The 26,949-nt window shown below is 44.4% G+C and overlaps 1 protein-coding gene across 1 annotated transcript; it reads right to left on the bottom strand.

Moving 5' to 3' along the window:
• On the bottom strand, positions 1 to 26,626 carry STEEP1 (STING1 ER exit protein 1). The gene is made up of 7 exons (XM_071089294.1): positions 26,446 to 26,626; positions 21,744 to 21,861; positions 7,267 to 7,308; positions 6,132 to 6,270; positions 3,667 to 3,756; positions 2,490 to 2,582; positions 1 to 1,914 (listed from the first exon to the last, which is right to left on the bottom strand). Exons 1-7 carry the CDS (start codon positions 26,567 to 26,569, stop codon positions 1,852 to 1,854), a joined length of 669 nt encoding a protein of 222 aa, XP_070945395.1. The 5' UTR covers positions 26,570 to 26,626; the 3' UTR covers positions 1 to 1,851.
• Between the last annotated feature and the right edge of the window lie 323 nt (positions 26,627 to 26,949).

Raw genomic sequence — 26,949 nt, 5'->3', positions numbered from 1 at the left:
TTAACACAACTCCTGTCCCAACACCTTTTAATACAGTTGAATGGATACAAACATGGATACAAACATGGATATAGGTATCACTGAAGCAGTGTGACATAAAATAATATCTATATATACAACACTCCTCTGCAAACAGCAAACGTAAAGTAAAAGATACCCAACAGATCATTTTGTTTATCTCGCTATCATTTCTTAATCTATAACATCTCCCTCCCATGTATCCATGCAAAGCAGCAGTACTAGCTGCCCGACTAGATGGTAGCTCCCTCCCTTGGGTTACTTTTTTTTTTTTTGTAGAGACAGAGTCTCACTCTGTCGTCCAGGCTGGAGTGCTGGAGTACAGTGGCGCAATCTCAGCTCACTGCAACCTCCACCTCCCGAGTTCAAGCAATTCTCCTGCCTCAGCCTCCCGAGTAGCCGGGACTACAGGCGCATGCTGCCACACCTGGCTAATTTCTTTTGTAGTTCAGTAGAGACAGGGTTTCACCATGTTGCCCAGGCTGGTCTCGAACTCCTGAGCTCAGGCAATCTGCCCGCCTCAGCCTCCCAAAGTGCTAGGATTACAGGTGTGAGCCACCCGGTCTTGGGTTACTTGAGACCCTACTTTCATTTGGATCTGAGCTGTCCTACCCGCTCACTGCAATCTGGCTTTTCCTTCTTCGAGTATACAATCAATATGGGATGGCTCACCTACAGCTTCAGTGTTTGAAGTAAAGAAAGCCTTATGAAGACTTTGGCTTTTAATGGGGTTCCTCTGACAGTAGAAAGATTCAAACCACAGCCAATTCCAAGAACCCTTCTAAGAACAGAGACAGAGTCACTTCAAAGGATCTGACTTGCTATACCTAAATATAATTCATAGTGCTTTTTCTATGACACACCATAATATTTTTTCCAAAAATCATCTGGAGACACTAAAGCACTGATCTATTCATAAAGTTTCTACACAGCTTAAGAAGTTTGCATCAAATGGACAAAAAATAGTACAGAAAACCTAAATACAGAAAAATTCAGAAAACTCCATCTCCTAGAAAGCAGGTCAAGGCTGGGCATGGTGGCTCACGCCTGTAATCCCAGCACTTTGGGAGGCTAAGGTGGGTGGATCATTTGAGGTCAGGAGTTCGAGACCAGTCTGGCCAACATGGTGAAACCCGTCTCTACTAAAAATACAAAAAGTAGCCGGGTGTGGTGGCAGGTGCCTGTAGTCCCAGCTACTCGGGAGGTTGAGGCAGGAGAATCTCTTGAACCCAGGAGGCAGAGGTTGCAGTGAGCCGAGATCATGCCACTGCACTCCAGATTGGGGGGCCGAGTGAGACTCCATCTCAGAAACTAAACTAAAATGAAATAACAACAACAACAAAAGGGAAATTACACAAGAGAATGGATTTGTGGCCGGGGCAGTGGTTCACGTCTGTAATCCCAGCACTTTGGGAGGCCGAGGGCGGATCACGAGGTGAGGAGTTCAAGACCAGCCTGACCAACATGGTGAAACCCTGTCTCTATTAAAAATACAAAAATTAGCCAGGTGTGGTAGCACACGCCTGTAATCCCAGCTACTCGGGAAGCTAAGGCAGAAGAATCGCTTGAACCCAGGAGGCGGAGGTTGCAGTGAGCCGAAATCGTGCCGCTGCACTCCAGCCTGGGCGACAGAGCAAGACTCTGTCTCAAAAAAAAAGAAAGAAAGTCAAATGGACTCAGTTAAAGACCTCACTGAATGTAGGAGAACCAATGGGAAACAACGTAAAGCCTTCTGCTAGGACACAAATAAGAGTCCATCTATATAATCAAGAAATTACTTTGCCTCCTGATCTAAATGCTTGCCTCCAGTCTAGGGCTCAGAAAAAGGCCTGGTTATTTGAACTGGTTGTCAATCAAGGTCCCCTTCATTTTCGCTTTCTTGGCTTCCAGTTCAGCCTAGAAAGAAAAAAAAAAAGTGTATGTCTTGATACATGACACAAAATTATCTTCCTTCCTTATTCTAACCAACCCAAACACTTTCCCTTAATGTTTATTTAGTGTACAAACTAGAATCACAGTTCCCAAATCATTATATACCTCTAACATCTACCTTCCAACCTTTCTGATGTTATAGCACACACACAAAAAATGCTATTTGTAGGCAAAATGGGCAAAAAGAAGGCTGTGGCCATAGGAAATCAGCACAGCTCAGACTGCGCCACGGCATTCCAGCCCGGGCGACAGTGAGATTCCATCTCCAAAATATATAAAATAAAATAAAACAAATAAAATAAAATATCATCCTAGTTAGGGCCATAACAAGTATCATGATTTAGGGCCCAGATCCTGGGGTCACTACTACAGAGTAGGGTACACTGACAGTCACAGACCAGGGTTATAAAACTGGCAGCCAACTACTCTAGAAACTCCCAACAGATTTCCTAAAAGATTTCCCTGCCTGCTGGAAGGTCTTTCAGACCAAGACATCCAAACGACTGGGCCCCAGCACCTTGCTACCCCCTGCTACTCACCAGCTCTTGCAGTCGCCTCTTGCTCATGCCTTTGCGCTCCAGCTGTTTTTCAATCACTTTGGCATTCTGTGCATATGAGTCAGCAACTTCCCTCTGAAGGAAAAAAGGAGCATCCTTAAACCAGAAGTCTCACCAAGGAATAACAACAAAGACCTTAAGTCATAATGTATACTACTCAAATCATGAAATCATGACTAAAATGGCAGGACTCTGTTCCTTTTCCATTCTCCATCTTTTCAGTAATCCAGGAGCATTTAGGGTATTTTTTTGGGGGGAGGGAGGCGGATTTGGTTATTTTGTTTTTTGTTTTTATTTTTTTTGAGACGGAAACTGACTCTGTTGCCCAGGATGGAGTGCAGTGACACAATCTCAGCTCACTGCAACCTCCACTTCCTGGGTTCAAGTAATTCTTCAGTAGCATTTACATTTTAACCGAAACATTTGTAAAACAGCAGATGACATCTCGCCATCAATATTATACTGAAGAACCATGAAGGTAATTGCTACTACTACTGAGGACAGACTCACAAACCATCAGAGTTGGACTGGAAGGAACCTGAAATCATTCAGTCCAGTAGTTTCTCAAATTAAGAGGGATGAGGACTTTGCCCTCTAAGGCGTCTCTAAAAATAGTATGTGGGAAAAAAAATCACTGATCTCATCCAACTCCTTCGTTTTCATTTTACAGATGTCTCTGAGATTCAAGGAAACAGGAATGAGCTCACTGTCATAGTTTCTCTTCCTTTTTTTTTTTTTGAGACAGAGACCTGCTCTGTCCCCAGGCTGGAGTGCAGTGGCGCAATCTCGGCTCACTGCAGCCTCCACCTCCTGGGTTCAAGCGATTCTCATGCCTCAGCCTCCTGAGTAGCTTGGATTACAGTCACACACCACCACGCCCAGCTAATTTTTTTGTATTTTTAGTAGAAACGGAGTTTCACCATGCTGGCCAGGCTGGTCTTGATCTCCTGACCTCATGATCCACCCGTCTCAGCCTCCCAAACTGCTGGGATTACAGATGTCAGCCACCGCGCCCAGCCCACAGTTTCTTATCAGCAAAGCAGGGTCTCAAAGTGAAGTCTCTAATATTTCCACTACTCCAAGGCTCCAACTCCAGAGTCCCCTTTCCTCGCACCCTTCCCCCCCAAATTCCGGTTTCCTTAAGACCAGAGACACTTACGGCCTCAATCTCCTCTTCCTCTTCATCAATGGTAGACACAGTGACAGAACTGAACTTGCCCATGTCTTTGGTCCGTTTGGTCATCATCACCTGGAGTGGCAGGCAAGAAGTCAGTCCGGTTCATCAAAACAGGATCCATGAGCCGTGAGTGTGTGCGCACACGCCTGCGTGAGGGGCTGTGGGTACTGGGGGAAACACTACCTCTTTGGGACAGGCTGACCTATTTAAAAGTGCCAATGTTTTTATTTACATATTTTTCTAACATTTGCCATCAAAGGCTCTTTTTTTTATTATTACTTTATTTTTTTGAAACAGGGTCTCACTCTGTTGCCCAGGCTGGAATACAGTGGTGCAATCATAGCTCACTGCAACCTCAAACTCCTGGGCTCAAGTGATCTTCCTGCCTCAGCCTCACACTTAGCTAGGATTACAGGCATATGCCACCACACCTGGCTAATTTTACATTTTTTGTAGAGACTGGGTCTCGCAAAAAAAAAAAAAAAAAAAGGACGGAAGGTATAAAAAAGCATCCTTAACGCTTAATGTCTCAAGCTTGTATCCAACTCCTGGCCTCAGGCAATCCTGCTGCCTCAGCCTCCCAAAGTGCTAGGATTACAGGCAAGAGACACTATGCATGGTCCATCATGGGTTCTTAAAATTTATTTTTAATTACTTTTTTTTTTTTTTGAGATGGAGTCTCACTCTTGTTGCCCAGCCTGGAGTGCAATGGCGCGATCTTAGCTCCGTAACCTCCACTTCCTGGGTTCAAGCGATTCTCCTGCCTCAGCCTCCTAAGTAGCTGGGATTACAGGCATGCACCACCGCGCCCAGCTAATTCTGCATTTTTTAGTAGAGACGGGGTTTCTCCATGTTGGTCAGGCTGGTCTCAAACTCCTGACCTCAGGCGATCTGCCCACCTTGGCCTCTCAGAGTGCTGGGATTACAGGCGTGAGCCACTGCACCCATCCAATTAATTTTTTTTTTTTTTTTTTTTTTTGAGACGGAGTCTCGCTCTGTCACCCAGGCTGGAGTGCAGTGGCCGGATCTCAGCTCACTGCAAGCTCCGCCTCCCGGGTTTACGCCATTCTCCTGCCTCAGCCTCCCGAGTAGCTGGGACTACAGGCGCCCACCACCTCGCCCGGCTAGTTTTTTATATTTTTTAGTAGAGACGGGGTTTCACCGTGTTAGCCAGGATGGTCTCGATCTCCTGACCTCATGATCCGCCTGTCTCGGCCTCCCAAAGTGCTGGGATTACAGGCTTGAGCCACCGTGCCCGGCAATTAATTTTTTTTTAAGAGACAGGGTCTTACTGTCACCCAGGCTGGAGTGCAGTGGCACAATCATAACTGAAGGTAACCTCAAACTCCTGGGCTAAAGTGATCCTCCCACCTCAGTCTCCTGAGTAGCTAGAACTATAGGTGAACACCATCACACCTAGCCAATTTACTTTCTATTTTTTGTAGAGATAGGGTCTCGCCATGCTGCCCAGGCTGGTCTCAAACTCCTGGCCTCAAGTGATCCTCCCACTTCTGCCTCCCAAAGTGCTGGGATTACAGGCATGAGCCACCATGCCCAGCTTGGAACATAGTTTTTAATTAGCCTAATTCACTGTTTTTAATTGTTCAAAAAAACCATATGTAAAATAACAGATGACATCTCTCCATAAGAGGAGGAAAATTTGAAGGAAAATAATGTGAGTAAAAACCATACAATTTCTTTTTTTTTTTTTGAGACAGAGTCTTGCTCTGTCGCCCAGGCTGGGGTGCAATGGCCGGATCTCAGCTCACTGCAAGCTCCGCCTCCCGGGTTTAGACCATTCTCCTGCCTCAGCCTCCCGAGTAGCTGGGACTACAGGCGCCCGCCACCTCGCCCGGCTATTTTTTTGTATTTTTTAGTAGAGACGGGGTTTCACCGTGTTAGCCAGGATGGTCTCGATCTCCTGACCTCGTGATCCGCCCGTCTCGGCCTCCCAAAGTGCTGGGATTACAGGCTTGAGCCACCGCACCCGGCCAAAACCATACAATTTCTAACCTTATTCATGAGGCAACTGTAGAAAACAGAAAACACATAACAGGTGTTACAATTACATAGCGTCTGTTTATACACAAAAATGGCACCCAATTAATAAAGAATGCATCCATATACATGCTTGAGGGGACGAATACCCCATTTTCCATGATGTGATTACACACTGCATACCCGTATCAAAATATCTCATGTACCCCATAAATATGTGCATCTATGCACCCCTCAAATTGTTTTTAACTTTTAAAAAATAAAAATAAAGTATAAGAATATATCCATAAAGAAAAAAGAAAAAGAAATAAAAGCAAGAAAAAGACAAAAAAAAGAAATAAAAAGAATACATCCATAAAGAGCAGTTTCTCGTGCACTATAATCTTATTTCAAAACATGAGCTAAATCTAGAGCTATATTAAGCAGTCTCTCTTTCAATGGTTAATTACCTTCTTAGGAGGCTCTTGTTTCTGAGTATATATGTTCGTCTTCCCAAAGCCCTGGCCAAACTTGACTACCGCTCCATCCACAATGAAGGTAACGGGAGCATTCTTCGGCTGGGATTGGTAGAAGAGCGGCAGTCCACACCTGCAATGGCACAGTGAATTTCTGCGAAATCTCATAATCCAAATTCCCAAAACAGCAATTTGCAAAGTGTGCTTAGACTCTGGGAATATTTCTGTTGGTGGCATAAACTAATGATTGGCTCTTCTCAGTGTTTCCTAAAACTACCTCTACCTGATAAGAATCACTTAGGCCAGGCGTGTTGGCTCACGCCTGTAATCTCAGCACTTTGGGAGGCTGAGGCGGGTGGATCACCTGAGATCAGGAGTTCGAGACCAGCCTGGCCAACATGGCAAAACCCCGTCTCTACTCAAAATACAAAAATTAGCCAGGCGTGGTGGCGGGTGCCTGTAATCCCAGCTACTTGGGAGGCTGACACAGGAGAATTGCTTGAACCTGGGAGGTGGAGGTTGCAGTGAGTGGAGGTCGTGCCACTGCACTCCAGCCTGGGCAACAAGAGCAAGACTCTGTCTCAAAAAAAAAAAAAAAAAAAAAAAAAAAAAAATTCCTTTTTCTGGTCATCTGGTCAAAGATATAACTTTGACTAGCCTCTTTGGGGAACATATTGGTATTTGTACTTAGTTGAAGTCTGAAGGCAGTTGAGATTATAAGGATAAAGACACAATGGGGGCCGGGCGAGGTGGCTCAGGCCTGTAATCCCAGCAGTTTTGGAGGCCGAGGTGGGCGGATCAACTGAGGTCAGGAGTTCGAGACCAGCCTGACCAACATGTCAAAACCCTGTCTCTACTAAAAATATAAAAATTAGCCAGGCATGGTGGCACGTGACTGTAATCCCGGCTACTAGAGAGGCTGAGGCAGGATAATCACTTAAACACAGGAGGCAGAGGTTGCGGTGACCCGAGATGGCACCACTGCACTGCAGCCCGGGTGACAGAGCAAGACTCCATCTCAAAAAAAAAAAAAAGACATAATGGAGAGTTGTATCCAAATAATTATTTTCCTAACACATTATGCCTCTACTTGCCTATGCTTGGAGAAACCCACATTGTTAATACTTACTTTGCACATTTCTTCCTGTACTGTCGTTCAATGCCTTCAGGTCTGCACAGAAAATGGAAGTTAAAAAATAAAAAGATATGAACAAATCTCATAATGTATCAACTTTACTATCCCATTTCTTCAAACGCTAAGAGGGCCTTTAAAAGGTTTTCATTTTATAGGTCAACTCATTGGTTCAACATTCCTCCCTTCCTGTAACATTTATGGAAGCCCCTGAAATGGGTCAGGTATCTCCCTGACAAAGGAAGAGGAAGAGGAGGAGCAGCATAGTCATAATCACAGGTAGCAATAGTAGTTGCAGTAATAACAACAACAATAATAGCAGCAACCATTTATAAACCCTTTACTATGTGCCAAGAGCTATTCTAAAGCATACATGTATTAACTTGGCTGGGCACGGTGGCTCACGCCTGCAATCCTAGCACTTTGGGAGGCCCAGGTAGGTGGATCACTTGAGTTTGAGACCAGCCTGGCCAACATGGGGAAACCCTGTCTCTACTAAAAATATAAAAATTAGCCGGGCATGGTGGTGAGTGCCTGTAATCCCAGCTACTCAGGAGGCTGAGGCAGGAGAATCACCTGAACCTGGAAGGCAGAGGTTGCAGTGAGCCGAGTTCACGCCACTGCACTCCAGCCTGGGTGACAGAACAAGGTTCCATCTCAAAAAAAAAAAAAAGTATACATGTATTAACTCATTTAATCCTTACAACAACTCTGTGAGGTAGGTCATATTATTATTCCCACTTTACAAATGAGGAACCTAGGCCCACAGAGCATTACATGGCTTGCCCAAAGTTGTGGAGCTAGGAAGCAGAGGTTGAATTTAAGCCCAGGCAGTCAAGCTCAAGAGTCCACACAATACCACCTTAGACACCAAGTCATATACACAAGGACTCAATTCCACCCACACGGCTGCTTAACAGAAACCTGGGACTCATCCTTGATTCTTCTCTTCCCCTCATCTCCCACACCTACTTCATCAGCAAATCCTACGGACTTTATCTCCAAGAAAAGACCTTGAATCTGTCTGCTTGTCTCCACGTTCCTGCCACTATCTTAGCCTACACCACCATTATCAACTCCCTGGACGACTGTAACAGCTCGTCCTGACTGGTCTCCTCACTTCCCCTCCCCTTGTTTCAACTTTGTAATAGGCAATATATGCATATGGTATACATAAGAGTATAAAACAAAAAATATCGGCCGGGCGCGGTGGCTCAAGCCTGTAATCCCAGCACTTTGGGAGGCCGAGACGGGCGGATCACGAGGTCAGGAGATCGAGACCATCCTGGCTAACACGGTGAAACCCCGTCTCTACTAAAAAATACAAAAAACTAGCCGGGCGCGGTGGCGGGCGCCTGTAGTCCCAGCTACTCGGGAGGCGGAGGCAGGAGAATGGCGTGAACCCGGGAGGCGGAGCTTGCAGTGAGCTGAGATCCGGCCACTGCACTCCAGCCTGGGCGGCAGAGCGAGACTCCGTCTCAAAAAAAAAAAAAAAAAAATCTTCCCCACTCATCCTCCACCCACCCAGTTCCCTTCCCCAGAGGCAAATACTGTTTCTGGTTTTTTCTGCTCATCCTAGAGATAGCTGATGCATATATAAGCAAAGAACTCTGAATGGTACATAAAGAAAATATTTTTTTTTTCCTTTTTTAAACAAATATACAGTGTTCTCTACTTTCGTTCACTTAAAAATATAACTTGGTTAAAAAATATATATATATATGTGTATATATATATTCCTATCAATAGATAAAGAGCTACTTCATTCTTTACAAGGACCACATTGTATTCCTTTGTATAGATGAACCAAAATGTTTTTTACGTGTTGGATGAATTCCTAGAAGTGTGTACATTTTAAATTCTGGTAGATGCTGCCAAATTTCTCTCTATAGAAGTTGAACCAATTTAGACTCACACTACCAATATACTGAGAGTTCCTGTTTCCTTACAGTCTCATCAACACTGTATGCCATTAAATTGCATCACTGCCATTCTCACATGTGAAAAATGGAATCTTTTAATTTGTATTTCTTTTTTTAGGAGTAAAGTTACACATCTTTTCATATATTTAATAGTCATTTGCATTTTCTTTGTTTTGAACTGTTAGTTCATGTCCTTTGTTTATTCAGCTACCTTTTAATTTTACATTAAGGAAACTTGTAAATAATGAAGGGGCCTTGGTTATTCTCTAGTTTGTCATTTGTCTTTGACTTTTTCCACCATGTGGAAATTTTAGGTTTTTCTGTGGTCAAACCAATCTTCTTTTCTCACATAATAATTCATATAACTCAATAGCAAATAAATAATTAACCTGATTTTTTAAATGGGCAATGACCTGAATAGACATTTCTCCAAGACATATAAATGGCCAACAGGTATATGAAAAGACTAATCATCAGGGAAATGCAAATCAAAACCATAATGAGGGCTGGACGTGGTGGCTCACGCCTGGAATGCCAGCACTTTCAGAGGCCAAGATGGGCAGATCACTTGAGGCCAGGAGTTCGAGACCAGCCTGGTCAACATGGTGAAACCCTGTCTCTACTCAAAATACAAAAATTAGCCGGGTGTTGTGGCACACGCCTGTAATCCCAGCTACTTGGGAGGCTGAGGCAGGAGAATCACTTGAACCTGGGAAGCAGAGGTTGCAGTGAGCCAAGCTTGCACCACTGCACTTCAGCCTGGGCAACAGAGTGAGACCCTGTCTCAAAAAAAAAAAAAAAAAAAACATAATGAGATATCCCTTCACTCCAGTAGTTAGAATGGCTATTATCAAAAAGACAAGGCTGGGCGCAGTGGCTCATGCCTGTAATCCCAGCACTGTGGGAGGCCAAAGCAGACGGATCACAAGGTCAGGAGATCGAGACCATCCTGGCCAACATGGTGAAACTCCGTCTCTACTAAAATACAAAAAATTAGCCAGGCATGTTGGCATGCGCCTGTAGTCCCAGCTACTAGGGAGGATGAGGCAGGGGAATCACGTGAACCCGGGAGGTGGAGGTTGCAGTGAGCCGAGATTGCACCACTGCACTCCAGCCTGGTGACAGAGTAAGACTCCGTCTCAGAAAAAAAAAAAAAAGACAAAAGTTAAGTGTTAGGGAGGATGTGGAGAAAAGGGAACCCTTACACACTGCTGGTGTGCTGGTGAAAACGTAAATTAGTACAGCCATTATAGAACACAGTATGGGAGATTCCTCAGAAAATTATAGAACTACCCTATGATCCAGCAATCCCACTTCTTGGTATACATCCAAAGGAAATGAGTTCAGTATCTCAAAGAGATATGTGCATTCCCATGCTCATTGCAGCATTATTCACAATAGCCAAGATATGGAAGCAACCTAAATGTCTATCAATGGCTAAGTGGATAAAGAAAAGGTGGCACGCACGCACACATGCACACACAACAGAACATTATTCAGCCTTACGAAAAGAAGGAAATCCTGCCATTTGTGATAATATGGATGGACTTGGAGGACATTATGCTAAGTGAAATAAGCAAAACACAGAACGACAAATACTGCATGACCTCACTTGTTTGTGGAATCTAAAATAGTCAAACTCAATAGAAGCAGAGAGTAGAATGGTGATTGCCAGGGGCTGAAGGTGAAGGAAATGGGAGGTTGTTGTTCAACAGGTATAAAGTTTCTGTTATACAAGACAAGTAAGTTTTGGAGATCTAATGTACAGCATCATAACTATAGTTAACAATACTGTATTGTACATTCTAAATTTTTTAAGTATTCTCACTACCTACACACACAAAGAAAATGGTAACTGTGAGGTGACAGATACATGAATTAGCTTAATTGTGGTGATATTTCACAATGTACATGTATATCAAAATATCAAGCTGTATCCCTTAAACACATACAATTTTTGTCAATTATACCTCAATAAAGCTAAAAAGAATTTAACACATCATATTGATAGAATGAAAGAGAAAAACATAATCATTTCAACAGACACATAGAAAAAATGCTTGACAAAATTCAAAATCCCTTCAATATACTAAGAATAGAAGGGAACTTCCTCTACCTAATAAAGGACATCTCTGAAAAACCCACATCTGTTTACCCACGTCTTAGTGCATTTTCTGTTGCTGTAAGATAATACCACAGACTGGATAATTTATAAATAAAAGAAATTGATTTCTCACAGTTCTGAAAGCTGGGAAGCATAAGAGCATGGCTCCAGCATTGGGCAAGGGCCTTCATGCTGCATCATAACATGGCGGAAGGGCAAGTGAGTGTGAGAAAGCTTGGTTTTAAAACAAAGCCGCTCCTGCAATAACAGACCTACTCACATGCCAGCAACATTAATCCATGCATAAGAGCAGAGCCTCATTAATTCATTCATAGGGCAGACAGATTAAGTTTCCAACACATGAACTTTTGGGGAACACATTCAAATCATAACACCACATAAACTAACATCATACTTTATGGTGAAAGACTGAAAGCTTTCCCCCTAAAATCAGGAACAAGATAAATATGCCACTCTCACTACTTCTATTCAACACTTACAATAAATTTAACAAAAGAAGTGCAAGAAATGTACACTGAAAACTAAAAAGTATTACCAAAAGAAATTAAAGAAGACCTAAATAAATGTAAACACATTTTGATGTTCATGGATTGGAAGACTTAATATTGTTAAGGTGGCAATATTCCTCGAAAGAATTTCCAGATTCAACACAGTCCCTTTCAAAATCCCAGCTGGCTTTTTCACAGAAATTTAAGCTGATCCTAAAATTAATATGGAATTGGAAGAAATCCAGTACAGCCAAAGCAATCTTGAAAAACAAAAACAAAGTTGGAGAACTCACACTTCCCAATTTCAAAACTGACTAAAAAGCTACAGTAATAAAGACAGGGTGGTACTGGCATAAGGACAGACATACAGGTCAATGGAATAGAAACTGAGAGTCTAAAATAAACCCATACATATATGGTTAACTGATTTTCAACAAGGGTGCCAAGACCATTAAGGGAGAAAAACCCAGTCTTTTTAACAAAAGGTCCTGGGACAACTAGATAGCCACATGCAAAAGGATGAATTTAGCCCCCTACTATACACAAAAATTAACTCAAAATGAATGAAAGACCTACATGTAAGTAGTAAAATTATAAAACTCTTAGAAGAAAACACAGCTGCAAATCTTCATATGCTTGGATTAGGCAAACATTTCTTCTTTATTTTTGAAATAGATTCAGGCTGTGTCACCCAGTCTGGAGTACAGTGGTACGATCTCGGCTGGCTCACTACAACCTCCACCTACCTACCGGGTTCAAGCGATTCTCTTCTACCTCAGCCCCAAGTAGCTGAGACTACAGGTGTGCACCACCACGCCTAGTTAATTTTTGTATTTTTAGTAGAGATGGGGTTTCGCCATGTTGGCCAGGCTAGTTTCAAACTCCTGGCCTCAAATGATTCACCCACCTTGGCCTCCGAAAGTGCTGGGATTACAAGCGTGAGCCACCATGCCTGGCCATTTCTTAGAAATGACGCCCAAAGCACAAACAATGGAAGAAAAAAATCAGATAAACAGGATGATAAAAATTTAAAACTTGTGTGCTTCAAAGAATATCATCAAAAAAGTGAGAAAACAATTCACAGAATGAAATAAAATATTTACAAATCATATATATGATAAGGGACTAGTATGCGTAATATAGAATTCTTACAACTAAACAACAGAAAGACAAATACACCAATTTAAAAATGGGGGCCGGGCGCGGTGGCTCACACTCCCAGCACTCTGGGAGGCCAAGGCGGGTGAATCACTGAGGTCAGGAGCTCGAGACCAGACTGACCAACATGGTGAAACCCCATCTCTACCAAATACAAAAAATTAGCCAGGCATGGTGGTACGTGCCTGTACTCCCAGCTACTCAGGAGGCTGAGGCAGGAGAATCGCTTGAACCCAGGAGGCGGAGATTGCAGTGAGCCGAGATTGCAACACTGCATTCCAGCCTGGGCAACAAGAGTAAAACTCCGTCTCAAAAAAAAAAAAAAGAATTTCTATCTACTTCCTCTGTTTCCCCGTCCTTCCTAAGGTTCCCTTCCAACTTGACTGGCCAGGGCAGAGAGGAGGGAGGAACGATGAAGCAGGCAGGCAGGCAGTACAACTGAGGCAGATGGTCTATTGGTGAATGCCAGCTGTTTGGGAAAAACTCTGTCAAATTGGGTTTTTCCTCTGATCTCATACCACAACAACCCTCAACACAGAAGACGACTTCTGTGACCAAATGTGTGTGGGGAAAACCCCACACTCCAATAAATGGATGCCAGCTAGGTGTCCTCCAATTCAGTTCTGACACTGTCTACTCGGACAGTGTCAGATGCCACAGGTTGAGGGCTTGGACCCCAAGACCGGCCACCAACCAGATACCAGTCGCAAGTCCAGGCTTCCAAAACTTTTTTTTTTTTTTTTTTTTAAGACTGAGTCTCGCTCTGTGACCCAGGTTGGAGTGCAACGGCACATCTCGGCAAATTGCAACCTCCGCCTCCCAGGTTCAAGCGATTCTCCTGCCTCAGCCTCCCGAGTAGCTGGGACTCCAGGTGTGTGCCACCACACCCGGCTAATTTTTTTTATTTTTAGTAGAGACGAGGTTTCACCGTGTTAGTCAGGATGGTCTCAATCTCCAGACCTCATGATCCAACTGCCTCAGCCTCCCAAAGTGCTGGGATTACAGGCATAAGCCACCGCACCCGGCCGCCTGACTAATTTTTGTAATTTTTTTTGTAGGGACAGGGTTTCGCCATGTTGGCCAGGCTGGTCTTGAACCCCTGACCTCAAGTGATCTGCCCCCTTCAGCCTCCCAAAGTTCTGGGATTACTGGCGTGAGCTGCCATGCCAAGCCAGGCCTCCAGAACTTCTGACCAACTAGCTTCAAGTTGGGGTTCTCACGACCCCCTCTTTGGGTTCGATTAATTTGCTAGTGTGGCTCACAGAACTCAGGGAAATAGTTAATGTTTATCAGTTAACTATAGAGGATACCACAAAGGACACAGAGAAGAGATGTGCAGGGTGAGGTAAGGGGCAAGTGGTTTGGAGCTTCCATGCCCTCCCTGGGCACACCACCCTTCAGGAACCTCCACGTATTCAGCCACCCAGAAGCTTCCTAAACCCTGCCCTCCTGGGTTTTATGGTAGCTTTGTTAGAGACATGATTGACAACCATGTAGAAATGTGATTGGATGAAAAGCACATGATCTAAACCCAGCAAGGCCTGTCTGTTCAGACTTTTCTTGGCCTCTGTGCAGCATTCCTTTCTCTAGGGCAGAGGTGTCCAATCTTTTGCACAACCTTGCAAACATACTAAAACCACTGAATCATACACTTTAAAATGGTGACTTTTATGGTATGTAGATTATAACTCAATTTAAAAGAAACTAAATCTCAGCTGGGTGCAGTGGCTCACGCCAGTAATCCCAGCACTTTGGGAGGCTGAGGTAGGCAGATCACCTGAGGTCAGGAGTTCAAGACCAGCCTGGCCAACATGGTGAAACCCTGTCTCTACAAAAATTAACCAGGCATGACGGTGGGTGCCTGTAATCCCAGCTACTCAGGAGGCTGAAGTGGAAGAATTGCTTGAACCCGGGAGGCGGAGGTTGCAGTGAACAGAGATCGTGCCATTGTATTCCAGCCTGGGTAACAGAGTAAGATTCTGTCTCAGAAAAAAAAAACGAAAACAGAAACGAAATCTCTGAGTCTCTGAGGGTAAAGCTGAGGCATCCGAATTAAAAAACAAAACAAGGCCGGGCGCGGTGGCTCAAGCCTGTAATCCCAGCACTTTGGGAGGCCGAGACGGGTGGATCACAAGGTCAGGAGATCGAGACCATCCTGGCTAACCCAGTGAAACCCCGTCTCTACTAAAAAATACAAAAAACTAGCCGGGCGAGGTGGCGGGCGCCTGTAGTCCCAGCTACTCGGGAGGCTGAGGCAGGAGAATGGCGTGAACCCGGGAGGCGGAGCTTGCAGTGAGCTGAGATCCGGCCACTGCACTCCAGCCTGGGTGACAGAGCGAGACCCCGTCTCAAAAACAAAACAAAACAAAACAAAACAAAACAAAAACTCCTCCAGATGATTCTGGCACACAGCGAAGGTTGAGAATCACTTTGCTAAGGTGTACATGAAAAGTAGAGTTGCTAAGGCATACATTATATGCATCTTTAGCTATACTGGATGTTGCCAAAGTGCTCTCCAAAGTCATTATAACTATTTACGGTCTTTCTGGTACTGTAGGAGACTTCCAGTTGCTCTTTGACAACACATGGGTATTATTTTCCCAATTGAAGGATAAGGAAATTGGGGGCCTAAAAGATTACTCACCCAAAGTCACAAAGTGGTACTGCTTGGGATATAACTATACAGACTGTGCTGACCATCATCTTTAACATTCTGCCTCTCCATTTACAAGTATTACTTATGTCGAAGGTGCTCCAATTCACTGATATCACGGGACCAGGGCACTAACAATATTATTGGTTCTGTATACCCTGTCTGGTCCCACTGGGACTAAATTCAACCCCATACTAAAGGGAGAGATTCACCACACGGAGAATGAACTTCTCCTAGAATCCTGAAGTCAGCCAATCCCATAAGTTCAAGCTTTCAAAACGCATAGAAATATCAAATAAATGGGGCTGCATATTTCTCAATGAGTTAATCTTCAAGTACCAATGACAAACTGGATTTTGTCAAGTTTATAAAAATGTATCTATTTCTAACTATGTGCCAAGAAGCAGGCAAGATGTCTGTCCTAAGGGTTTCAGAAAAATAGGCAGGGTTCCTGCTCTCAAAAAGTTCATCTTATTGAAATGAGACTTTAATGTAAATGAGGTAAGAATTTCAAGTGGTATGACTATAAAGAAGTGATTAACATGAGCTAGATGTTTGGGATAATTGACCTTGATTTTCTTTCCTATCCTGAATCTCAAGGAATATATGAGATAGGGAAGACTCAGTGACCAAAAACAAAACAAAAAAAAACAAAACATTCTCGGCTGGGCACAGTGGCTCACGCCTGTAATCCCAGCACTTTGGGAGGCCAAAGCGGGTGGATCATTTGAGGTCAGGAGTTCGAGATCAGCCTGGCCAACATGGTGAAACCCCGTCTCTACTGAAAATACAAAAATTAGCCAGGTATGGTGGTGCGTGCCTATAATCCCAGCTACTCAGGAGGCTGAGGCAGGAGAATCACTTCAACCCAGGAGGTGGAGGTTGCAGTGAACCGAGATTGCACCACTGCACTCCAGCCTGGGCAACAGAGTGAGACTTCATCTCAAGAAAAAACAAATTCTCCATTCTGGCTGTGGTAGCTAGCCTCTAAGGTGGCCCCCAATGATCCTTGTCCCTGGTACTAACACCCTTGTACAGTCACCTCCCACAATGAATAGCGCTGACTTGTGACACCAAAAGGACATCACAGAAACAACTGTGCATGCCTTCTGAGTCATAGCCATAAAACACACTGCGGCTTTTGCCTTGCTCTCCTGAATTACTTACATTGTGGGAATCCAGCTTCCATATCATGAGGATACTCAAGCAGCCTTATGGAAAGATCCCTGTGGTAAGAAACTGAGGCTTCTTGCCAACAGTTAGCACTCAGCTGCCTACCATGGTAGGAAGAGGAATCTCCAGCCCTAATCAAGATTTCAGGCCAGGCATGGTGGCTCACACCTGTAATCCCAGCATTGTGGGAGGACAAGGCAGGGGGATTGCTTGAGCCTAGGAGTTCAGGAACAGCCTGGGCAACATAGGAAGACCCTGTCTTTACAAAAAAAATTAAAAATTAGCCAGGCATGGTGGCACATGCCCATAGTCCCAGCTACTCAGGAGGCTGAGGTGGGAGGATCACTTGAGCCCAGGAGATCGAGGCTGCAGTGAGCTGTGATTGTGCCACTGCACTCTAGCCTGGGTGACAGAGTGAGACCCTGTCTCAAAAAAAAAAAAAAAAAGACTTCAGATGACTGTTTACATGGTCATCTTCTTAATCGCAGCTTCATGAGACCAGAACAACCTAGCTAAACTTGCTCTTGAATTGCTGAAAAGATATAAAATGATAAATGTTTGTTCTTTAAAAAAAAAAAAAAATCAAGAGAGTACTAGAAGATGAGGATGGACAGATCATAGAGTGCATTCAGGCTTAGATTTTTATCCAGCCAACTAGGAGTGTTTTCCTTGTACTCCACAATGACCCCTAAATGAAATCAGATGGGGAGGAAGGAGGAGTCCTTAATGGATTGGGCTAGACTCCTCCCTACTCAGAACAGCTTTCTGCTTATCAGTCTTATTTATTTATACTTCTGGGTAAGAATTTAATTAAAGAAAGGATTTTTCATCTAAAAATGTTTGAAAGGCATTGCTATAAGTGATGAAGAGTCACTAACAGATTTGAAGCAGGTGACTTGACATAATGTGTATTTCAGATAATTCAAGCAGTAGAGGATAGACTGAAGAAGAGCAAAACTATAGACCAAAAGACCAGGTAAGAGGCCACTTCAGTAGTCTAAGCAAGTGATTCTGGGTACTGGAATAACGGCAGTGCAGCAGGGCTGAACAGGAGGAGGCAGCCACAAAAGAGACTAGAAGGCAGAATCGACAGTACGTGGTGAGTGACTAGATGTATGCAGGGGATGGTGGGATGGTGGGCACAGGTGAGACAAAGAGAGACTGACTCCTAGATTTCTCGCTGGGGCCACTGCACGAATCCTTGTGTCATCATAAGAAGAAGGAAAAGAAGGACTAGTATTTGGCTAATAGTAACAGAGACCTGACTGCAATGGCTTCAACAAAAGAGCTTGTTCTCTCATGTAAAAGACATCAGGAGGAAGGCAGTTCTGAGCACTGGTTGAGACCCAAGGATAGCAGGGCAAAGGCTCTGCAATTCTTGTGGCCTCTCCTTCCCAGTCTCAGACTGGCTGCTAGTACTCCAATTATCATGTCCATTTCCTAAGAAGCAGGATGGAATAAGGATAAAAGGGTAAAAAAGGCTTGAGGTCACCCATCAACTGACATCTACTTCCATCTCTTTTGCTTGGCCAAAGCTAAGTCATATTCAGAATCTTAGTTGTTGTGGGGAAGGGGACTGGAATATGCACCCTAACTTTACAGACACTCATGTATAGGAGGGTGTAGCAGAAGAGTGTCAGAGTGGTGCTGAGTGAATCAATCTGTGGTATTGTCCACAGTAGAGAAATGATGAGTTTGGCCTTCATCATGTTGGATCTGAAAGGTAGGACATCAGGTAAAGAGGTAGAGTAGGCAACTGGCTATACAGTTCTGGGATACAGGAAGGCACAGTAGGCAGATTTAGATTTTATCATCAGCATAAGTGTAACTAATGCCATGTAAGGTGACAAGAATGCCCAAGGAAGGCATAAAGAGAGCAGGGACAAAAGCAAGATCAGAACCGTGTGGAATACCAATACTTGAGGGGCAGGCAGAAGAAAAAGAATCCAAAGGATTGAGAAGGCCAAAGAAGGAGAAGGAGGCTCACAAGAGCAGTTTCACATGGTGAAACCCTGTCTCTACTAAAAATACAAAAAGTAGCCAGGCATGGTGGTACACAACCGTAATCCTAGCTACATGGGTGGCTGAGGCAGGAGGATTACTTGAATCCAGGAGGCAGAGGTTGCAGTGAGCTGAGATCGCGTCACTGCACTCCAGCTTGGGCGACAGAGCGAGACTCCATCTCAAAAAAAAAAGAAAGAAGGAAAGAAAACACGTAGCTAGATGTCAGCCTATAGCTTTTTCTGGTTCAACACTAAAGTTTCATAAGGGCAGGATTCTTTGCTGTTTACTGGTTGTACTGGATTAGATAGTGACCCTTAAAAATTCACATTCTGGCCGAGCACAGTGTCTCATGCCTGTGATCCCAGCACTTTAGGAGACCGAGGTGGGAGGATCACTTGGGTCCAAGAGTTTGAGACCAGCCTGGCCAACATGGTGAAAACCCGTATCTACTAAAAATACAAAAACTAGCCAGGCATGGTAGCATGCACCATCTCAAAAAAAAAAAAAAAGAAAGAAAAAAGAAAAAAAATTCACATCCATCCAGGAACCTCGGAATGTGACCTTATTTGGAAATAGTGATGTTGCAGATACAGTTAGTTAAGTTAAAATGATGTCATACTGGAGGAGGATGGGCCCTTAATCCAATATGATTGGTGCCCTTCTAAGAAAAGAATAGGCAAAGGGACAATACCATGTGATGATACAAGCACTGACTGGAGTGATGCATTTACATTACAAGCCAAGGAATGCCAAGGATTGCTGGTAAACGCCAAAAACCAGGAATGAGGCAAGGAAGGATTCTCCCCTACAATCCTGAGAGACAGCATGGACTTACCAACACCTTGATTTCAGACTTCTAGCCTCTACAACTATTAAACAATTTCTATTGTTTTAGGCCACCCAGTTTGTAGTACTTTATTTTTTTTATTTTTTGAGACAGAGTCTTACTCTGTCACCCAGGCTGGAGTACAGTGGCACAATCTCAGCTCACTGCAACCTCTGCCTCCCCATTCAAGCAATCCTCCTATCCCAGCATCCCGAGTAACTGGGATTACAGGCACACGCACCATCATGCCCAACTAAATTTTGTATTTCTAGTAGAGATGGGAGTTCACTACGAACTCCCGGTCTCAAGTGATCCACCCACCTCAGCCTCCCAAAGTGCTGGGATTACAGGCATGAGCCACCACACCCAGGCTGTAGTACTTTATTATGGCAGCTCTAGAAAACTAATACACTGGAATATTCCAGACTTCTAGGATAGTATCTGGAACACAGTAGGAACTCAGTAAATGAAATATTTGTTGCATGAATAGATGGATATTTTAATTCCTAGGATTGACCTTTCCATGACTTCTAGCACCTGCTGGTAACCATTCCCTAGTCACACCCGCACACACTTCTTGATACTCTCTCCTCTGTTTTCCACATCACCAGGTTCTTCTGGTTCTGTTCCAATTCTTTTGTCTGCCTTTTAAATATTCAGTCCTCTCTGCTTGCTCCACACTCTGTAATTTTATCCCTTCCCAGGTTTCAATTTCCCATATATACCAAGGACTCCCAAATCTAAAACAGAGCTAACCACATCACACTGCTGCTTAAAAAACAGAGATGGGCCGGGTGCAGTGGCTCACGCCTCTAATCCCAGCACTCTGGGAGGCACAGGCAGGTGCATCGTCTGAGGTCAGAATTTCGAGACCAGCCTGGCCAACATAGTGAAACCCCATCTCTACTAAAAATACAAAAAATTAGCCAGGCGTGGTGGCAGGTGCCTGTAATCCCAGCTACTCGGGAGGCTGAGGCAGGAGAATCACTTGAACCTGGGAGGTGGAGGTTGCAGTGAGCCAAGATCACACCATTGCACTCCAGCCTGGGCAACAAGAGCAAAACTCTGTCCAAAAAAAAAAAAAAACAAAAACGGAGATGGCTCTTCATTGCTTACAGATTAAGGCCAAACTTGACCACTTCAGTACTTTACTCTGTCCTCACCCTAGTATGCATCAACCCCTTCCTGTAAAGTAACCTGTGCTCCAGTCACAAAGGACAATTCAGGTTTCTAAAGCACATCATGTTTGATGTTTTTAATGCTTCCATATTCCTTCCACCCGGAATGCTCTTCATTCCCTTCATCTACTTGGTGAAATCCTAGTTCAGGCTAAACACAAATGCCATCATCTTTTGAAGACTTTCCTGGCCACCATTCAGGACAAATGACCCACTCCCACCTGTTTTTCCTTGTGTTCAGAAGACCATCACAACAGGAGTCATTCCCTCAAAGTCACGAGCTCTTTAATGGTAAAAATCATACCTTATTCATCTTCACAGATCCAGTACCTAGCTCAGTGCCTGGCACATGGTATGCTCCACAAGATTACAGGTTGAATGAACTCATTCAAACCTGTACATTGTAAACAAACTACAGCTATCAAATGGCAATGGAGGGGCCGGGCACAGTGGCTTACGCCTGTAAACCCAGCACTTTGGGAGGCCAAGGAAGGAGGATCACTTGAGGACAAGAGTTCGAGACCAGCCTGGCCAACATGGTGACACCTGGTCTCTACTAAAAATACAAAAATTAGCTGGGCGTGGTGGTGCACGCCTGTCATTCCAGCTATCAGGGAGGCTGAGGTAACAGAGTTGCTTGAATCTGGGAGGTGGAGGTTGCGGTAAACCGAGGTCACACCACTGCACTCCAGCCTGAGCAACAGAGTGAGCGAGACTCTATCTCAAAAAAAAAAAAAAAAAAAAAAAGCAATGGAATCACATCTGAGCACCATTTCAACAAAGCACAATAAAGATATTACTACATCAACAGAAGTTAGAAAACCACCACAAATGTCAAAGTATTGGACCCAACTGACCTGTTCAACAATAGATGTGATATTTATATTATTCAGAAACAGACTCCAACACAATAGGGAAATCCTAAACAGGGAGCATCAACCTCTTACCTCCGCAGATACATAGTCTCCTCGTCTTCTGTGTTACAAAACTTATGGGCATGTTTGGCAGCATCAATCACACGGGACCGGTCCCGGGGCCTCATGGGCAATTTCTCTAACTGGCAGTCTGAAGGAATGGAGAGATTTGGTCACTAGAGTCACGGCAAAATATAGCAAATGAGTCACTGCAAAATATCCTGAGAAGTTTTGAATGGGGTCTCTAGCACTAGAATTTTCTACTGCAATTACTATGCTTATTGAAACCTATTACTGAATGTTCCGACTAAAACTGACTTTCTGTCAGGAGACCTTGGTATTTGGTCCCAGCTCTGCTACTACCCTGGTGATCTTTGGCAAATCACTTCCTCCTTCAGAGACTTTTGCCTCATTTGAAAGATGAGTAGATGATATTATCTCAAAAGTCCTTCCCAGTACTGCAATTCAGGTTTCTATGAGGATTTCTGTGATCATAGTACACTTGGTTTGTGTTATAATGCATTAGAATCAGAAGACACAATCAAGCATACTGGAATGCCTACGAGGAAGCACTGGGAAAAGTGGGTGTGTGCTAAGAAAAGGAGAGAGGCTGGGCGTGGTGGCATGCACCTACAGTCCCAGCTACTGAGAAGAATGAGGCAGGGCAATTACTTGAGACCAGGGGTGCAATGCTGTCATGTCCCATTATTCTGCCTGTGAATAGCCACTGTACTCCTGCCTGGGCAACACAGCGAGACCCTGTCTCTGTTTAAAAAAAAAAAAAAGAGGCCAGGCAAGGTGGCTCACACCTGTAATCCCAGCACTTTGGGAGGCCAAGACGGGCAGATCACCTGAGGTCAGTAGTTCAAGACCAGCCTGGCACAGCTACTTGGGAGGCTGAGGCAAGAGAATCGCTTGAACCCAGGAGGCAGAGGTTGCTGTGAGCCAATATCACGCCATTGCACTCCAGCCTGGGCAACAGAGCGAGACTCCGTCCAAAAAAAAAAAGGTGGGGGAGAGAGAGGGTAAGTGATTATATAGTATACAAATGATCCATCCTAGTTGGAGGAATTTTAATCTGAAAACAATGAAAACACAGTAAACAAATTAGGTACAGTTGTAAAACAGATTGAAAATTGATATAATGGGTCAGGCGCGGTGGCTCACGCCTGTAATCCAGCACTTTGGGAGGCCGAGGTGGCAGTGGATCACCTGAGGTCAGGAGCTCGAGACCAGCCTGACCAATATATAGTGAAACCCTGTCTCTACTAAAACATACAAAAATTAGCGGGGCATGGTGGCACACACCTGTAGTCTCAGCTACTTGGGAAGCTGAGGCAGAAGAATCACTTGAACCCAGGAGGCAGAGGGTTGCAGTGAGCTGGGATCACACCACTGCACTCCTGCCTGGGCAACAGAGCAAGACTCCGTCGCTCAAAAAAAAAAAAAGAAAAAAAAGAAAATTTATGTAACGCAAATTAAATACCTAAAGGATAACAGAGAAAGTCAAGTGGTCAGAGTAATTCAAGATGAATAGAGGAGATGAAGAGAGGAGTTAGAGAACGTTACGCAGTTTACGTGTCAGCTCATTTACTCTTCACAATGAATGGTTAAAGTAGAGATTTGTTGTTCCTGTTTTAAAGATGAAGGAACTGAAGTTAAAAAGGGTAAGAGATACACCATGCATCTAATAAGAAGCAGAACAAGAATTCAGATCCAACTCTAAGTGATTCAAAAGCCCATGCTGTTTTCACCACACCTCCTTACCAAGAATTAATTTCTTGGATAAATATGTGAGGGCCCTCTAGGTAGCAGGCACTATTCTAACACTGTGCTGAAGATTCAGCAAACAACAAAGCAGATAAAGTCTCCCCCCTGGCCAGGCACGGTGGCTCACGCCTGTAATCCCAGCACTTTGGGAGGCCGAGGCCGGCAGATCACCTGAGGTCAGGAGTTCAAGACTGGCCTGACCAACATGGAGAAATCCCGTCTCCACTAAAAAAATACAAAATTAGCTGGGCATGGTGGTGTATGCCTGTAATCCCAGCTACTTGGGAGGCTGAGGCAGGAGAATCGCTTGAATCCGGAAGATGGAGGTTACAGTGAGCTGAGATCACGCCACTGCACTCCAGCCTGGGCTACAAGAGCTAGACACTGTTTCAACAGAAAAAAAAAAAATCCCGGCCCTGATGCAGCTTCCATTCTAGTGGAAGAGGCAACATATTTTAAAATAATTATAATATGATCTTGGGCAATGGTTAAGTGCTAAATATTAAGCAGGGTAAGAGGACAAAGTGACAGGGATGCTGTTTTAGATAAGGTAATCAGGGAAGGGTTCTCTAAGGAAATGACATTTCAGCAGAGACCTGAATGAAGTAAGGAGGGACTGAGGGAAAAGTTTTTGGGGCAGAAGAAATACCAATTCCAAAGGCACTGGGGGGCCGGAACACTTTTGACATGATGGAGAAAAAGCAAAAAGGCCACTGTGGCTGAAGTGCAATGAGCAAGGGGAAGACTGTTAGGGGATGAAGCCTGAGAGGTAGCCACAGGCCTGATCAAGGGTCTTGGTATGGATGGACTTTGGTTTTATTCTCAGTCTTATATGAAACCATTGGTTTTGAACAGGACTCTGGCTACTATGTAGAAAACAGTGGAAGCAACGAGAGCAAGAGACTATGGTGCCAATCCAGGTGAAAGATGGTAGTAGCTTGGACTACAGTGTTAGAAGTGGAGGTGGTAGGCTGGCCACGGTGGCTCACACCTGTAATCCCAACACTTTGGGAGGCCTAGGTGGGTGGATCACTTGAGGTCAGGAGTTCAAGACCAGCCTGGCCAACATGGTGAAACCCCATCTCTACTAAAAATACCAAATTAGCCGGGCGTGGTGGCACATGCCTGTAATCCCAGCTAGTAGGGAGGCTAAGGCAGGAGAATCACTTGAACCTGGGAGGCGGAAGTTGCAGTGAGCTGAGATCGCGCCATTGCACTCCAGCCTGGGCAAGAAGAGTGAAACTCCGTCTCAAAAAAAAAAAAAATTTAGCCAGGCCTGGTGGCCCATACTACCTGAGAGGCTGAGGCAGGAGAATCGCTTGAACCCGGGAGGTGGAGGTTGCAGTGAGCTGAGACCGCGCCACAGCACTCCAGCCTGGGTGACAGAGTTGAGACTCTGTCTCAGAAAAAAAAAAAGAATGGAGGTGAAAAGAAGCAGTCAGATTCTGCATAATTTTCATGAAAGCACCTGTAGGATTTCCTTATGGACTGGACAGATGTAAGGTATGTGACAGAGAGAAGTCAAGACTGATTCCAGGTTTTGGTCTGAGATACTGGATGAATAGTGATACTACTGACTGCAATAGGGATGACTGTAAGAGAAACAATTGGAGAGCGGGTGTAGAGGGTCATGAATTCAATTTTCAGCACGATATGTTTGAGAGGCCCATTAGACATTCAAGTGGAGATGTTGAATAGGCAATTGAAGTCTGAGAAGAGGTGCAGGTTAAAGATGAACATCTGGGAGTTACCAGCACGTCGGTTGTATTTAAAGCTTAGGAATGAATGAGATCACCTAGGGGGTGGGTACAGAGTGAGAATAGGTGAGAGTACTGAGCTATATGGCCTTGGAATGCCTAAAAATCTGAGAGAGAAAAGGGAGCCAGACAAGAAGGGGAAAAATCTAAGGCCAGGCGTGGTGGCTCACGCCTGTAATCCCAGCACTTTGGGAGGCCAAGGCGGGTGGGTCACCTGAGGTCAGGAGTTCGAGACCAGTCTGGCCAACGTAGTGAAACCCTCTCTACTAAAAATACAAAAATTAGCCAGGCGTGGTGGCGGGCACCTGTAATCCCAGCTACTCGTGAGGCTGAGGCTGGAGAATCACTTGAATCCGGGAGGCAGAGGTTTCAGTGAGCCGAGACTGCGCCACTGCACTCCAGCCTGGGCGGCAGAGTGAGACTCCATCTCAAAAAAAAAGGAAGAAAAAAAAAAAAGAAGAAGAAGAAGGGGAAAAATCTGAGGTAGGAGGAAAATCAGGTGAGTATGGAGTCTTGGAAGCAAATAAAAAACGTGTTGCAAAAAGAATGAAATGATTACCTCTGTTAAATGCCACTGAGAGAAGAATTAAAATGAACATTGATAACTGACCACTAGAACTGTTAACACGGAGTTCAGTTAGTAATTCTGCCAAATACGGTTAAGATGATGAGGTGGGAAGGAAAGCCTACCTGAAGTGAGGCCAGGAGAGAATGAGAAGTCAGGATGCAGAGACAGCCAATATAGGCAACTCTTTTGAGAAACTTTGCTATAAAAGAAGCAACGAAATGGGGTTATAGCTGGAGGGGAATACAGGATCAAGGGAGGGTTTGATTTTTGTTTGCTGTAACGTAAGAGCAACTGCAGCATCTTGGTATCCAGCAGAAACATTATAAAGTTTCTAGAGGCAGTAGTTTTTGAAGACAGTGGATTAAGAGGGAAATACAATATGTTTGTGTTTCTATTTTTGTTTTCCTGAAGGAGTTTAGTTTTGAGGAAGGTCTGGATACAGAGTCACAAGGCTAAACAAAAAACAGGAAAAAAAAATGCCCTGGAGTGGGGCGGGGATGTGTAGGGAGGATTTCGTCGGAAAGAGAAAACCCACCAATCTTCGTTGAGAAGTGGTTCCCAGATCAGTCAGAGGAAATTTGCCTTCAAGAACCCGAAGTCTGGCTCCTGGCAGACGCCCCCGCAGTTCCCAGCTACTCACCCAGCACTAGGACCATCTGGCCGCACAAACAGTAGTAAACATGGAGGGGCTTCTCGCCGTCGTCATATTCCTCCCGGTCCCGAGTGTCAGAGCAGACTACTGACCGAGACACTACTTTCGGCATGGTTCCCAGGAGCAATCTGAAGACTCTACGCCAAGAAGAGGGTCGCGCCGAAATGACGTCACAAGCGCGCCTTGAACCTTTTCCCTGTGTCTGCGCTGGTCACGTGTTAGTAGAAGTCTTATAAACTTCCGGGCTGTCCTATCAGGATAAGATATACAGGGGTGCGCGTGGAGCTTCCCAGAACCTACTTTGTCTTGGCCAAGTTAGCTGGGACTCCTGTGATCTGGGAGTCGCTTCTCAATGAAGATTGGTGGGCACCCTTAATATTATATAAATTATTCACATTTATATAACGCATGAATTTATATGTATATATACACATATGTATGTATAAGACCAGCTAAATAAAGAACTATCATTATATAGTCTATATTATATAT

Source organism: Macaca nemestrina, chromosome X (assembly GCF_043159975.1).
Source record: "Macaca nemestrina isolate mMacNem1 chromosome X, mMacNem.hap1, whole genome shotgun sequence".
NCBI lineage: Eukaryota > Metazoa > Chordata > Mammalia > Primates > Cercopithecidae > Macaca > Macaca nemestrina.
Note: the sequence above shows the minus strand (reverse complement) of the source record. Positions and strands in the feature narration are given on the sequence as shown.